The following is a 16,503-nucleotide window of genomic DNA, read 5'->3' on the forward strand; positions in this document are numbered from 1 at the left end:
TGTTTATAAAATACTTACCCTCAGGATAACATCTGGTCCAGGAACTTCATAAGCTCGGTTACCATGATTCACAGTGTATCGCAAGTACCCTCCATAACTCTTTAGTTGGTTTCCATGATAGTTCTCAGGCATTGCGAAATATGGAACTAAGTTAGGTTGAATTAATTCAGCTTGAGGTAAGTAACTATTCAAGCCTTGTAATCCAACTGGTGTTAGCTGAGGTGCACCATTTCTGTAGAGTTGTTCATCTCCGATTTCTACAGCTCCAGTTATCGGGTCCACTCGGGCACCAACAAGCTTCAAGGTATCAAATGGTGGTTGATACTGAAAAAAAAACGTATTATATTACACCCAAAGGACTGAATTTAGAATGAAATATTGAATAATTCAAGAATCTTCCAATTGTCTGAGATTAATTTATTAATCTTCATCTCAAAAATCGTCTTTTGCATAATAGTTGAATTGATGATGTATTTACGTTGAATACTGTAGATACTCTAATGACCGAATGTAACAGGGGAGTATGTTGTCTCGTCTATATGAGAAGTTTTCTATTATCTTTTTGCACGAGAAGTTTGAACCCTTCAATAAAAAACCAACAACTTCCTGACAAATAATTTTTTTAATATCTCTTAGACTTTTTTGTGAGCCTTTCAAATATGGGAGCTAGCCACGATTCACCTTGCATTTTATGAGGTATAAACCTAAATAATACTCACATAATAAATGAATAAATCAGCAGATCTACATTCACCACCGTGACCGAAACAGAAGCACTTGATGCATTCCGACTCCGACCTTGCATCGCTGTTGAAATATCCTGGACGGCATACATTTCCAGTCTGAACCACCAATATGGTATCAGGTTGGGCGAATGTAGTTCCTTTGATGTTGATCGCTTCGCAAGAATAAGCACCTTGGTCTTCGGGGCGGATATCTGGGCAAGTTAAAGTTCCCACACCATTGACACTTGTGGTTCTGCATTTAGCAGGTATGTTTTTCCAGTTCAGCCTCCAATTGATTAGAGGTACAGGGACACCTACAGCTGAACAAGTAATTTCAAAGAGCTCTCCAACAGCTAATGTCACCATTGGTGGCGATGGTCTTGATATAACCGGTTTTGCTAAAGGAAAAAAATATTCATATAACATATGAAGAGGAGGTGAGCAGAAATAAAATTGAAGGAATGAATACAGAAAGTGAGTCAGTATTGCAACTGAATGGAGAAAAGAAATTTTAGGAATCTTGGATGACTAGAATTAATTCAAATGTGAACCTAGCTGGTGAAATGAGTAATAGGCAGAAGAGTTGAAAAAGAAATGGATATGTTAAAGGAGAGAATATATACTTAGTTTACAACCATCAATTCAAGCCTGATAGAATAATACTTACAACATCCTATTTCATCACTTCCATCTACACAGTCTCTTTCAAAGTCACATTGGAAACTCTTGGGGATACATTGATTGTTTGAATGACATGCAAAATGATGGTAGGAGCATACTGATCCTGGTGGATTTGGTGTACAATCAACCTCATCTGAACCATCTAAGCAGTCATTTTCTCCATCGCATCTCCAAGTTTTTAGTACACAACCTTTACTGGCACACCTGAATTCATTGGGCTCGCAACCATTGGGTTCTAATGAAAAAAATAAATCATCAATATAGTATTTCAATAAATTACTACTGTGGATTAACGGTAATAGTAATCCCTACATAGTTTACGCTCCTGTAGTGGTTACTTTTTTGAAGAAAACATTTAATAATACACTTCAAATACTCACTGCAACGCTGTTCATCTGATCCATCAGTGCAATCTCTGCGTCCATTGCATACGTCTTCTTTAGGGATGCACTCTCCATTCGAGCAAGTTGCTTCGGATGGTGAACAAGCTGTTGGTTTTGGTTGAGGTGGTGGTACATCTGTTTTGAAAATAATTCAAATTGAAGTTTTTATTATAGTTTGAACATAATTTTTTTAAATTTGTTATGGGATGCTGCTGCATACCAAGATCTTTTCAATAATCTTACTCACCAAAATATTCGTTGTGGAAGCGAATAAAAGCATAAATTTTAGTTATTATGAATTCAACTTTTTCAGTATACTATACCTATTCCTCTATATTCTGTATCAACAGGTGGTAATATACCGTACTTAATGAGTGAAGATTGAAGTTTACCGCCCTTGGAAGTTTTGACTGATCCGGCAGCATATCATAGGAAAATTATGTAAGAATTTTTTTTAAATTAATGAAATTACATATTTTTTTACGGTTTGTCTTATCCTAAAATATGGAAAATATGTGATCCTTTGCAGCCAATAAACGACCTAACTAAAATTAACCTAACCTAACGTGACCAAAATTAAGAGTTGTTACATGTTATGCGGTAGAGTATTACAATTTATTGACGGGAATACTCATTGAAAGTCATAAAGAAATGCAGGAAAATAAAGTAGCTCACGTCTTTCAACAGTCAATTGAACTCGCACTTGCGCATTCTTAGCGGTAGGTGGATAACCAACAGCTTCGCAGATGTATTCTCCACTATGTTCAACTTTGATGTTAGGCATCTCCAAACGACCATTTCTATCCTCTGATCCTGGAGGAAGAGGTTGTCCATTTGGTCTTGTCCATCGCACAGGTGCTCTTATAACTCCTTCATCTCTACATTGGAACACAACTTCTCGTTCTGCACAAAAGTGAATGATGTTACTCAAGTATTCCTTCTATTATTTACAGTTAACAGTTAAAAAGCTTTCGTTGATATAAAAATTAGTTCTTTACGCCGTATTATTGCTGAATTCGCAGATGAAATAAGTATTATTATTGATGAAGTTTATGATTTATTTGGAGTTGTTTGAGGTATTACTTGTAGTTTCATGTTTTAATTTGGGATTCCATTGATTTTGCTGAAAGTGACAACTTTATCTTTGGAATTTACAATTTATTACAGACTTTTTTTCAGGTTGAAAAAATCGTTCTATACTAGGTTATTGTCGGTGGTGTCTATTCCATTATTTGCTTCTACCTGAGTGAATTTTATAGCTGAATATATACAGCAGCTTAGTTCAGCAGCTGGTGATAAAATTGATGTTCTACAAAGAATGATATTTCCTGGATGAATATTTTATGGGTTTTTCTCCAAAGCTATACCGAACATTATCATTCTAATCTAGTTACATATTTAAATGTATCCACTATATATTGAGCCCGAACTACCAACATTATTGCGAAAAGAGTATCAACCAAGTCTCTCCAGATCGATTTACATGTAAACTTCAAAATAGTTAGATATCTATAGTTTATATCATTTCCATTATGTGGTAATAATACAACACGCAGTAGTAGTTACCTAGCTTTTAAAGTATGTTAAGTACTTTGGAATAAATTATCTTAATCCTGGAAATATCATTCTGAAAAACCTAATATCTATTGAATATCTAATAGGACCTATTTGAAATTTATTTTCTACGGTTTTCTATTGATCTAGTACTATAGTGGTAAGATTGGCGTTATTCGCATATGAACTGTGATGGTGTAAAAATGATACTGAGTGAGTATTATGTTACTCAAATTAATTTTTCGTGAAATTATTGGCACGAAACATTCCTTAGGCCTTTTCAGCGAACGCATGATATTCTTACTCACCCTTCTTAGGATCATCTGCATCATAAAATGGGTAAAAATTAATTAGAGAGAGACATCACATCGATATGATTCGGTATATTAAATAAAGTAATTCAAATGCATTGGTACTCACTTTCTCCTATAGTTTGTGACATTGGGTAGGCTTTCAGATTCAGTCCAGCTGAAAAATAACGTAAAATTCGTAAAATTAGATATTGGATTGACTCGGTCTACACTTGATAGTCATTCATTTCAAATTAAATGACATAAATAACGACGTCTAAGACTTGATGGCCATTAGAGACAGATTTGCGACAACTCGATCTTTGGCTGAAGAGAGGTTAGGAGAACAAGGCCATTCTATAATTGTCCGAACAGTTTACCGACGGAAAAGGTCTTTTGGGCTGCAGCATTATCGACTCCATCTTGTGTTACTTCTGACGGTTGACCATCGCCGGCAACGATTACAGTAGTGTAGAGAACGTCAACATTGGAATGTGGAATGGCAGCAGGTCGTCTTTTCTGATGAATTTCGATTTTTCTAGGAAGACGCGAACCTCAGTTTGATGTTGAGCGTCATGTACACCGAACAGTAGGCGTTATGGTATGGGATGCTATTGCACATGCAAGTAGGTCACCTTTAGTCTTTATTCGAGGTAACATGACAGCGCTGCGTTACCTTCAAGAAATTGTGGAGCCATATGTTCTCCCTTACCTTGACCGGTTGGAGAATCCAATATTTCAGCAAGATAATGCCCAACCTCATGTTGCCAGAGTTAGTTTGAACTTTTTCGAAGCGACCCATGTGAATATTTTGCCATGGCCGCTCAGATTCCCCGATCTTTCGCCCATAGAGCATGTTTGGGACGTCATAGGTAGAAGGTTTGGAAAATTTATCCCATCCCCCACGGACTTTACCAGCTCTGAGACATGAAGTACAGGTAACTTGGGTTAGTATCCCTCAAGAAGATATAGACCATCTTATTGCATCAATCCTGAGATGTGTTGGGGAGTGTATAGATAATCGCGGTGGACAAACACGTTATTAACAAATTTATTGAAACAAATTGTAAACCATTCGTTTTTTTCCCAAATTTCAATCATTTACTCCTTGCTATACTACCTATGTTGTTGTTTCTTTTTCAGTATATTTTTCAAAAATAAATGTCTAAATAGCCTATTTTCTTGATTATTTTTTCGACAAACGACTCATTTTTTCAATTGCTTTTTTACCTATAAACTTTCTTTCGGGACACCTCGGATTTAAAAGGCCACTACGTTGTTACAATCAATTATAAAGACGCGGTATGAGTGCCTTCCATGAATCCTACAAGTTTTATAGAAAATATACTCACCACAGTCCGTCTCATCAGACATATCATTGCAGTCTGCCGGTCCATCACATACTTGCGAAGTTGGCACACACTGGTCTCCAGATCTGCACTGGAAGTAGCCACTTGGACATCTTGGAGGAGGCGTTGGTGGCAGTTCTGTGGGTGGAGGTGGTGTCTCAGTAGGACAATTATATTCATCAGAACCGTCACTACAATCTCTACGACCGTCACATCTTAAGTAACCTTCAATACATTGTCCATTCTGACAAAGAAACTGTTCTGAGGTGCATTCTAACAAAACGAAAAAAAAACAAAATAAATAAAATAAATTAAAAAAAAAAACAATACTTATTCTGGTATCAACCTCATAGTAGAAATCAAATTCAATAATTACAGAAACTAGAAAAAGAATCATCCACAAAAATATAAAAGTGCATTCAAAATGAATATTACATGCAAACAAAATAAATTGTGAACTCTTAGAATGTTTTTTTCCTGAAGAACTGTCTATATGGTGACAACTCATTCAGGTATACGTATTATACTTTCATTTTGTTATTTCTTCCTGAAATAATGAAATGAAATGATATGGGGATAAACTCAAATTCAAAATAGGTACCTATAAATAGAGAAATTATAACAAAAATCCATGCCCAAAATATAACACTCTCAATACCCTTACGTCGTATTCTCTATAATAATCACTATTTCCTTATCACAATTCTCAATGATACGAAATACCTACAATCTAATGGTAAAAAACTACTTTTAATGAATATTTACAACTCTGAAGCTACATCACGTTGGCGTTTTATGTAAGGGTAAAATTGATGCATTTATGGAATCGTATACACTGAATATTTTTCCGAAAGAAAAGATAGTATGAATCATATTTTGGAGTATTGAGTAATTATGAGTTCTTCTGAATGGCCACTCCGAAAAATAGAAAATCAATTCTGCTAATATTTACTAGTAAAAATCAACGAAAATATCGTTTTGTTGATGCCAAAATGCGAAACAAAAGTAGGAAGACATTATATATATTTGTAGTTGAACCGACGATCACTGGTGAGTTCGTAGATGGAGTGTTGTAAAATGACGTCACAATGACGATTTCTTTCGTAAACTTTAATTGTCGATTATAACAAAGTGAATACGTGATATATTTCAGTGGAAAAAGTAATATGTATGATATTTGAACACATATGTTTATGCTCCTCTAAATTTCAAGTTTAATGAATTAATTAGTTGATAATTGATCATATTATTCTTGAAAAATAAAAAAAATTAAGCGAAGCTGTTTTACGTTTATGTATTTACTTCATTTCTAATTTACCAGTCATAATTTTGGTTTGAGCTACTCTCAATTTTTTTGAAGCTACTGTATAAGGAATTGTTGGAATAAATTTTTCGAAAAATGATTTTGGATAATCACAATTTTACCCTTGTCTACAATTCTAGACGCCAATTTCTACAAAACATTTATTGATCACACAGTTAATACAATTGCTAACCGAGGCAGTTTTGCTCGTCTGAAAAATCTCTGCAGTCGTAGAAATTATCGCATCGTAGTGCAAATTCTATACAGGCACCATCGTTGCATTGGAACCAATCAAGACCGGCACATATCCCTGGCCAAAAAGGCCCGAACAAAAATTTCAGTGTTTTAAAATAATCTCATCGTTTATACGGTTGTTGTATTCGTGTTGAAGAATGTACAGTTGTGTCATATTTGGGTTCAATATTCAAGTTGTTATTGATACTTACTGGGTGTTTTATGAGGCGAGTGCAGTAGAAATGCTGGTCGGTTTAAAAAAAATATTTGAAAAAATTTTAAATTTGGAAAAACAATAAACTTCTGAATAATATCTAAGGTTTCTAAAAAAATGCTATAACACTATGTAAGAACATCATTGGTAAATGTGTTGATTAAAAGATTGTAAATTTCCTCCTTGGACAACAAAGTGAGTATACAAAATATCTTTGTTTTTTATTCTTTTGGGACAGTAGAGTTCGAAGAATTCTGAAAAATTGACGGAAATAATAAAGAAAAATGAAGAATGGTGCAGCATACTAAACATTACAAGAAAAAGATGCTTTTCTTTCTATAATAATACTCAATAGTAAAAATTTTAGAGGTCAGTTAAATTTAGAGAGTGTATCCTAAGTATATTACCTATAAGAAATCTTTGATCAACCTTGTTCTAGAAAATAATTCTGCTGGTCACTCACAGTATCAAAAAATTTTTTGTCTTATTTAATAACAATAAGCTTGATCATCGAGTCAAACAAAATTGACGAAAGTGGATTACTAAAAACTAAATGAAATATAGGGTTTTCCAATAGAAATTATACAAATTAAAATGGTTGTAATGGCAACACTGTATATTATTTGTTGACATTTCTTATGTCATATGTGCTCAGTAGGTTATGCCATTTAATCATGGAAAATACACGCCTCAACAGCGTTTAGAAATTGTTGAATTGTGCGAGTACTAAGAAGAATTCAAGGACGTTCATCGTCGTGTGAATCTTTCCATTATCAAATAACATAACCTACTGAACACAAATGACATAAGGAATGTCAACAAATAATACACATTGTTGCCATTATAACCATTTCGATAGAAAAAACCCTTTATTGTTAAAATAAAGCAACGATAGTGAAAGAAGGGAATAAGAGTTTTCCACATCAATGCTGACTGTGTAAAAGTAGAAGTGTTCGATTCAGAAATATGAAAGAATGCGTGAAACTGAATTGGTAACATCTATCAAGTCAGGAAACTAACCTACAATCGAAAAAATAAACTTACGACATTCCAATTCATCTGTGCCATCTTTACAATCAGGTCTGCCGTCACATTGCAAGTAGTTAGGGATGCAGCTTCCATCTCCGCATGTGAAATCTGAAGATGGACAACGTTTCGGCTGGCAGTTGTACTCATCAGAACCGTCTGAGCAATCGCGTCTAGAATCGCATTGTCTGCTTAGAGGTATACATTGGTTGTTTTCACATTGGAATTCATCGTCTCGGCATGAAGCTGAAAAATGTATTGCATTTGTCAATATTTCTAAATGAAATGAGGAAAAATTTTAATAGTAGACCGAGAAATTTCATAAAGAGCTTGATCCATAGGTTCTAGAAAGATGGTGCTGCAGCAAGGTCTATAGATTTGGACAGGTTGTATCGTAACTTTCAACCAATCAGAGTCAACCATTCTTGACGTCACTCGGTTTACACATTCAAATAAATAACATTTGATTGCAATAAAATCGTGGGTTTTCACGGATTTTCTTATTAGTTTGATCGCGTATATCGTTCGTAGTCTATCGTGAATAGTCTTTAATATCTTCAATTATAAAATAGCTACGATAAAATGTCTGTCAATGATGGCCAATGGCGACACGGACACTCTATAGACCTTAACAGACACCGGATGACGCGTTACTCCACTCTTCAACCTAAGTTACAGACCTTGGTGCTGCAGTATATGCTGACATTCGCTGATCCGCATGTCGTTCTCCAGGAGAATATTTTTTTGAATTAGCAGCTCTTGTGATTTTTATCTGCAGGACATTTTTTTAGGATCTTTTTCTCTCGAATATATCAATGGCACAACTAACCCTTACCACTATTGAGAAAATTATGTGAAACTTTACCGAAAAGCTACCTACCGAGGCAATCATTTACTCGATCATTCAGACGATGTCATTTACATAAAAAAACTACATTATACACTTTTGGGAGAATATTCAGACATTTGCATTTTCCAAAAATCATCTCTTTTTGTCCAATATTTTTTTTTCGTTACCGTCGTCTCGGGCTACTTGAGTCCTATGGCCCAACTTGACTTGAGTCCAAAAAGAAGATTGGTTCTCTGGGTATTCTTAACCATAGAGTAAGTATATAAGTATATATACATACTTGTTCTATGTTCTTAACGTCCTAGACGCACACTTTGATCAGTGCTGTTACCTACCGGCAAATCAGTGAACTAAGTAGGTAGGTATACTGACGTTAAGATCGGTTAAGATTAACTTCATTTTTCAGTTTTTGGTCTCAAGTTAACCCACAGGGCTCTAGAAGCAACGACGGTACTATTTTTTCTACAAAATTCCTAAAAATTCAAAAAAATATGCAAATTATAAATTTTCTCTTTGACAGGGGAATTTTTGTCATTATCAGATCATTTGAAAACGAGCAATGCGCTTTAACAATATCGAATGGAAAATCATCAAAATTATGCTATATTTATGATAGTACTTACATGAAACACTTCGGAAATTCAAGGATTTGAATGACAGTTCGAAATATAGGTACACATGAATATAATTATTGGAAGATAAAAAAATACTTACGGCAATCTCTCTCATCTGATCCATCTCTACAATCATCTTGTCCATTACATCTTAAGTTATCAGATACACAGCTTCCATCAGAGCAAGTAAACTCGGTTTGAGAACAACGTGCTACAATAATATGATGTTATAAAAAACAGAAATTTACTTTTCAGAAATGAATAAAACAACGAAACCAGAAAAAAGGGAATAATATTTAGTTATTAATGGAAAATTAGTTTTCAATAAAATATTTTGTTTTTCGATTATAACGATGTATATACATATACTTAAGGAACGAAATTAGTAGATAAAAACGTTTTTATTTCCATAAATTAAGGTAAAAATTTTTTTCAAAATGCAATAAATATAGAACCTAGGTTTGTCAAGAGAAATGATGATTGAAATATATCTCACAATACAAATTCACGAATAAAACAATAGAAATATACAACTAGACCATGAGACCATGATGTTCCTAAGATCCCACTCAAGAAAATTAAATTCTTATGATATTTAAATTCAACATTACTATGTTTTATACCCAAGTTACTTATAAGTCACTTGGGTATAAAATTTTGTTGGATACAACACCCTTCCAGAGAATTCTTATATGTGAGGAGAAGTGATATAAACACAGACCGAAACGTTGATAGATAATTAGTTGAATTAGTTTCTAACTACTTGTGCAAATCTAACTATTTTCGAAATGGTGCAAATCAGTGTAACTCAATGGATTCTTATAATTCAATCAGGTAATTTTCAAATAAATTGAATTGAATTGAAAATTTGTTGATTTGACTATTTTGTTGGAGTATCTACTGTTTTCATCAATTTTTTTTAATCGAACATTAATTTCTTTTTGATTGAATTATGTATTCCCAATAATAAGTTTGCTTTCTGATACAAAAATATAAATTTTTTGATTAATTACTATTGAATAATTCCATGTAAAAACATGGAATTATGGAATTATCATTTTTTTTTCTGAATTGTATTTCTCCAAAATAATACATCATTAAATATTTAATCAAAATTTTGTTGCTAAAAAGCAACAAAATTTTGATTAAATATTTAATGATGTATTATTTTGGAGAAATACAATTCAGAAAAAAAAAATGATATGAAAAATTGTGAATTTCAACCATTGTTAACTGATGTAATTTTTCACTTTCATACTACATTTTATTTTTTCAAGTGAAATGTTGAATATGAAGAAAACAGTAGATAATATTCATAATAAATGTGATCTTTCGAAGAAGCTCTGACCAGAATCCATACAAGTTACATGTAGCAGGAATTCAATCAACTGAAGACATTAATTGAGAGATCTACGAGCTTCAGACAGAAAGTGGAACTGATTTTTTTCTTCGACCTACTGGTATTTGAACCACAATCTATTTCATCGGAGCCATCGATACAATCTGGATAACCGTCACATTTTTGTTTTGGGTCCAGACACAAGCCATCAGTGCAACGGAAAAGTCCACCAGGACATGAGAAAGCTGTACGAAAATCAACATTCAGTATGAAAGATGGTTCGCTGTCCATTATGTTTCAAAATTCGGTATCAACTTTTTGGAAGCGTATTTCTCAGGTCAAAATAAGCCTTTTTTCATAAACAATATTTTGTTACTGACCTATAGAGCATTATAGTTTCAAGTCTTCTAGTCCTTAAAACCTCTCAACTCAGTGTTGAACGCTCAATAATAGATGGATAACGATACATAATAAAGGTAAAAAGTTTCATTTTGACCTGAAAAATACACTCATAAAAATTTGATACTGAATTTTGAGACGCTTGGTAATCAGTTGGAAAATCTCGAGCATATTGAAGGATGTATCAGTAAGAGTGATAATAATGATAATAATTTGTTGCCATCAATATTTTCATGACAATTTGTCATTATGTCTGTCAAAACGGTGTGTAATTTGAATTTTGCATACTTTGATAAAACCTTCATAACTTCAGGGTATATTCACAGTATAAAGAAAAATATAAAAAAAGTAGTGTTTATAACATGTATTCATTTTCTTGAAATCCACAGCCATTTGTAACGGTAATATTTTTAATTTTTAGAGAATGAAGAAAAAACACGGAATTCAACTTAGCCTTATTCTTCTTCTTCATCGGCAGAGTTACGTGCATCCATCAAGATAATTCTTCTAGCGAAATAAAGTTCAGAGTGAAGACTGTAGTTTTTCTGTGCCAACAGAAAAACCATTGGAAATCAAAAGTGACAGTTATCCATACAAATTTCGAAAAAAATGGTGCGAATTGAACAAATATCCTTTATATCTTGAATATACCTTTATGTTTTTCTTATGTGACATTTTCCAACACGCATAATATACATATTTTATCAATAAACACGATTTCATTCTTGGATGTCCTTTCTCAGCTATATATGGCTAATGATCATTTTGTTTCTCACTTTAATTCTACAATTAGAAATTCATGTTATTTGTATTTCAGATCGTTCACCATGAACAATAGAGCACTACAATGTTTCATGCCATTACGAAATCCTTTCACTTCATGAATATAAATTGCAGTTTGAGTGCAAGTTCAAAGTCACATTATAAAATTCGCTGAACGATTTTCATATTTAGAAATGATTCCTTAGTTAAGTAGACAATATTCATGTTCTATTCTGGAATCTTGCATAATTGATGTTTTAAATTCGGGTTGCTGACTTTATGGATATTATTATACAGGGCGTCCCAAAGTTATACATTAAATTTGAATATTGATTTCTCTCATCAAATGAATATCTTTTTTTCTTTACCATTTTTCAAGATTCGGCTTAGCTAAAAAGTTTTAAACATTTACTGGTTTCAGAATGAGCTAATGCACTTCTGTCATTTCGATGTTTACACCAACGAGATAAAGCAGAACTCGAATAACAGTGACATATACAGTGTGGTCTGATATAAAGATCAAGCAGTGTGTATTAGGTCAACTTTTCATCAATCTCTCAAAAATATTTAAAATTTAAAATTGAATGTTTATATTCACAAAAAATTGAATTGATTATTTTTTTAGCGCTAGAGAAAGGAATCCAAGAACCTACAAACATACCGCAATCTTTCTCATCCGAACCATCTTTGCAATCAGTTCTCGAATCACATCTCAAAAAATCATCGATACATTCACCATCAGCACACTTGAACTGACTGGGGCTGCATATTTCTTTACAGTCAGATTCGTCTGAACCATCGGAACAGTCGAATATCCGGTCACATATCTTTCCGTTAATACAAGATCCATCCTTACATTTTATTTCCCCATAGGCACATGAAGCGGATGCTGTACGAAAAATGGAATGAGATGCGTATATGTGGAATGATAGGAGATGAATTTTTATGGTAAATATTGGTCAGTGAACAATTCAGTTATTTCAACTTCAAACAACTGCAACTATGTGAATAATGAATAAATATTAACTGACATAGGAACTGCAACACCCAGAAGGAGCTGTTTAAATTTTGATTTTTTTTTTTGGTGAAACATAGATAGAATAGCAAGGAGTATATGATTTAAATTTCGAAAAAAAAAACGAGGGGTTCACAATTTTTTTTCAATAAATTTGTTAAAAATGTGTTTGTCCACCGCGATTACCTAAAACACTTCCAACACGTCTCGACATTGACGCAATAAGATGGTCTATTTCTTCTTGAGGGATACTATCCCAAGCTACTTGTACTTCATGTCTCAGAGCCGCCAAAGTCCGTGGGGGCTGGGGTAAATTTCCAAGCCTTCTACCCATGATGTCCCAAACATGTCTATGGGCAAAAGATCGGGGGATCTGGGCGGCCATGGCAAAAGATTCACATGAGTTGCTTCGAAAAAGTTTAAACTAACTCTGGCAACATGAGGTCGGGCATTATCTTGCTGAAATATTGGATTCTCGAGCCGGTTAAGGTGAGGGTGAACATATGGTCCCACTATTTCTTGAAGGTAACGCAGCGCTGTCATGTTACCTCGAATAAAGACTGAAGGTGACCTACTTGCATGTGCAATAGCACTCCATACCATAACGCCTACTCTCCGGTGTACATGACGCTCAAGATTAAACTGAGGTTCACGACTTCCTCCCCAACATCGTCTAACCCTTCTTCGGCCACCATGTGCACCCAAGAAGAATCGATATTCATCAGAAAAGACGACCTGATGCCATTTTACATTCCAAAATTGATGTTCTCTGCACCTCTGTAATCGTTGCCGGCGATGCTCAACCGTCAGAGGAACACAAGATGCTGCAGTCCAAAAGACCTCGTCCGGCGGTAAACCGTCCGGACAGTTACAGGATGGCCTTGTTCTCCTAACCACTCATCAGCCAAAGATCGAGTTGTTACAAATCGGTCTCTAACGACCATAAGTCTTAGACGTCGATTTTTGAACTTCATTTGTGCCTCTTCGACGTCTAATCCCTACTCTTCTTCGATTTAGGGCATTATCAAACCACGTTTGACAACATCTCATAACACTAGTTGAAATTCTGTTCATACGGTTAGCGATTTCTCGAAATGACAACCCCGCCTCCCGTAGACCAATAATTCGACCTCTTTCAAATTCACTTAGATGGCAACAAATTCCGGGTACACGTGCTCTAGGCATTTTAACAACAACTAAACATCGATTTTGGATCTCCTCGAAAAGCTGATTTATTGTAAAATTTAAAGAACTTGCAGAAAACGACTACAATATTTAAGTAACAAAAATTGTTTACATGAAACAAAACTTCACAAAAAAAATTGTTAACCGTTCCTTTTTTTCTGGAGGTTCAATCATTTACTCCTTTCTAAAAATAATCATTAGAATTGAATTGAAACCAATCTCGCCATCGTTTTCCAACCGCTTTTCTTCTAAGCCTGGGTTAGAAGTGGTTTCATTATTGACTTGCTAAATCTCAAAGAGGTGTACCTATAGATCTTTATCCTTTTAATCGGATAAAGAGTTATCATTGGAATGAATAATAAATGTAAATAAAAAAAAAATAGAGTGAGTGAAACGTTCACTGACCAATCCACCTATCAACACTTATCTATTCTACCAACTCGAATAAACAACCAACAAGAAAATTACAATAATACTATTAACACCTGTGAATCACTGAAAAAAAATGTAATAAGGAAAAGCATTCTTGAATCAAGGATTACCTTCAATGAATACCCACCGTTGTAATCGTCGTAATTGTCATCGTCATTACAGTTTTGCTCGTCAGATTTGTCGGTGCAGTCTGGTATCCCATCGCATCGGTAAGTCGAATCGACGCAAGTGTCATCGTGACATTTGAATTCGTTCGATGCGCACGATGTGTCGACTGCACCATTTTTGAAAGCATGCGCAGAAAGCAGAAGCATGTTTGAGCTGGTTGTCTGTACAAAGTTTGTTTCACCCGTGAGGGTGTTTTTTTTTTGGCAAGTTCATTGTGTTTTGTGGTCATTTTCATCGGGATGTGGTTTTCTTCCATATTCATTGATATTTAACTATTAAGAGGAAACACCACCACGTGGCTTCTTAGTTCAAAACGAAATTATTTATAATTTTTTTAAGAAATCACCAATTTTTATGGGGTTTCCGCTTAAATTTTAAACAATAATCTACATAGAGGAAAAGAAAATATTTTTCATTAGCGAATGAAAAAACAATTTTTTTTATAACTTTTCGTTTTTCGCAAAAAAAAATTATGATATATATGTACAGGGTGTTTCACGTAAGCGGATCACTGGATTTTGTGACTTATCCTTTGAGCGATATTGAAAAGTGACCGATCACTATGATGGTATTTTTCACGGGCTATCCAAATATGTTATCGTAAGTAATTGCACAAGTGCATCAAAATTACCGATAATTTTGCATGACAGCGTGTTGTCATAAAAACTGCATGAGTTCATTTTCATTTTTGGAGAAAGAGTTTACTCCACCAATTATCGCAGTGCTGTTTCGCTTCCTACAATGCAATTATCGCTGTAATTTTCGATAATTGTTCTCCATATATATAGAACTTTTGACAGGAGGGAAATATTCGGAAAAACTACCAAGGCATGGAAAGTTATTGAGGAGAAACATTTTCTCCAGAAAAATAAATTTTTGCAAATTGGACTGGTTTTCAAAATAAGAAGGTCTAGGGATAATTTTTCACCAATTGTTCCTTCATTTGAACTTCCGGTTTTCTAGAAAACAGAAAATTATTCCTTGCAAAATATACTTCATAATATTTTCTGAATGCCTTATCGATTCTGAATCCGAATATGTAAATATAGTGGTAGTTTTTCATTCATTTCGAGCAATTCCATTCATAAGCAACTTGAGAAAATTCAGATTTAATATTCGCAAAATATATCCATGTTGTATAGTTCAATGAATATTTGATTATCAAATTTTGGTGTTTTCATTCTCGATTATAATAAAAGGTAAAATAGAAGCATGAAAATTCATTCGAAGCTCTCAATATGTTTACTCTTCTTATTTTTCCAAAATAATACTTCTTTCTTCAAAAGTAAACATATTGAGAGCTTTAAATAAAAATTCATGCTTTATATTTTAGCTTCTATAATAACCAAGAATGAAAACTTTATAATTTGCCAATCAATTATTTATAGAGCCGTAGACAACGTGGATATTTTTTTCAAAAATGGAATCTGAATTTTTCTTGACTTTAATTGAAATTGCTTGAAATAAATGAAAAACTACCATTATATTTACATATTCCTATTCAGAATCGATTGGGCATTCAGAAAATATGGGAAAATATTATGAAGTATATTTTTGAAGGAAAAATTTTCTGTTTTCTAAAAAAGTTAATTTTTCCGATAACATATTCGGAAAGCCCCTGTAAAATACTATCATTGTGATGGGTCTTCTTTCAATATTGCTCAAAGGATAAGCGACAAAATCAAGTGATCCGTTTACGTGAAACAGCCTGCACAACTTCGTACACCGTAAAAAGTTTGGTCATCGCAGGAGCGCCAAAAGGGAAATGTGTACCAAAGTTTGACTGATACGCCAAAAACCACGTGGTCGTAATCCCTCTTTACGTTATATTGAAATAACGTTTTTTAGAGTTTGAAAATTCTGAGTTTTCTATTCATAGATACCTGAAATCAGCTAATTTCCGTCAAAAATAAAAGTTTATCCGATGAAAAAAGCTCTAGTGCTTTTAAGTACGATACATTTTATTCCGGTATATCCTAC

At 33.8% G+C, this 16,503-nt stretch overlaps 1 protein-coding gene across 1 annotated transcript in view; it reads right to left on the bottom strand.

The window, feature by feature from the left end:
* LOC123678954 (basement membrane-specific heparan sulfate proteoglycan core protein-like) overlaps positions 1-16,503 on the bottom strand; it is a 308,827-nt gene that overhangs the window by 26,389 nt on the left and 265,935 nt on the right. The window contains exons 31-42 of the mRNA XM_045616232.1: positions 12,385-12,612; positions 10,682-10,807; positions 9,324-9,434; positions 7,778-8,005; positions 4,986-5,255; positions 3,764-3,811; positions 3,652-3,666; positions 2,465-2,692; positions 1,787-1,924; positions 1,393-1,641; positions 720-1,123; positions 19-324 (exon numbers count right to left, since the gene is read on the bottom strand). Of these exons, the coding sequence (XP_045472188.1) occupies positions 19-324; positions 720-1,123; positions 1,393-1,641; positions 1,787-1,924; positions 2,465-2,692; positions 3,652-3,666; positions 3,764-3,811; positions 4,986-5,255; positions 7,778-8,005; positions 9,324-9,434; positions 10,682-10,807; positions 12,385-12,612 (2,351 nt within the window). The remainder of the gene's footprint in view (positions 1-18; positions 325-719; positions 1,124-1,392; positions 1,642-1,786; positions 1,925-2,464; positions 2,693-3,651; positions 3,667-3,763; positions 3,812-4,985; positions 5,256-7,777; positions 8,006-9,323; positions 9,435-10,681; positions 10,808-12,384; positions 12,613-16,503) is intronic.

This window comes from Harmonia axyridis, chromosome 4, assembly GCF_914767665.1.
Source record: "Harmonia axyridis chromosome 4, icHarAxyr1.1, whole genome shotgun sequence".
Taxonomy (NCBI): Eukaryota; Metazoa; Arthropoda; class Insecta; order Coleoptera; family Coccinellidae; genus Harmonia; species Harmonia axyridis.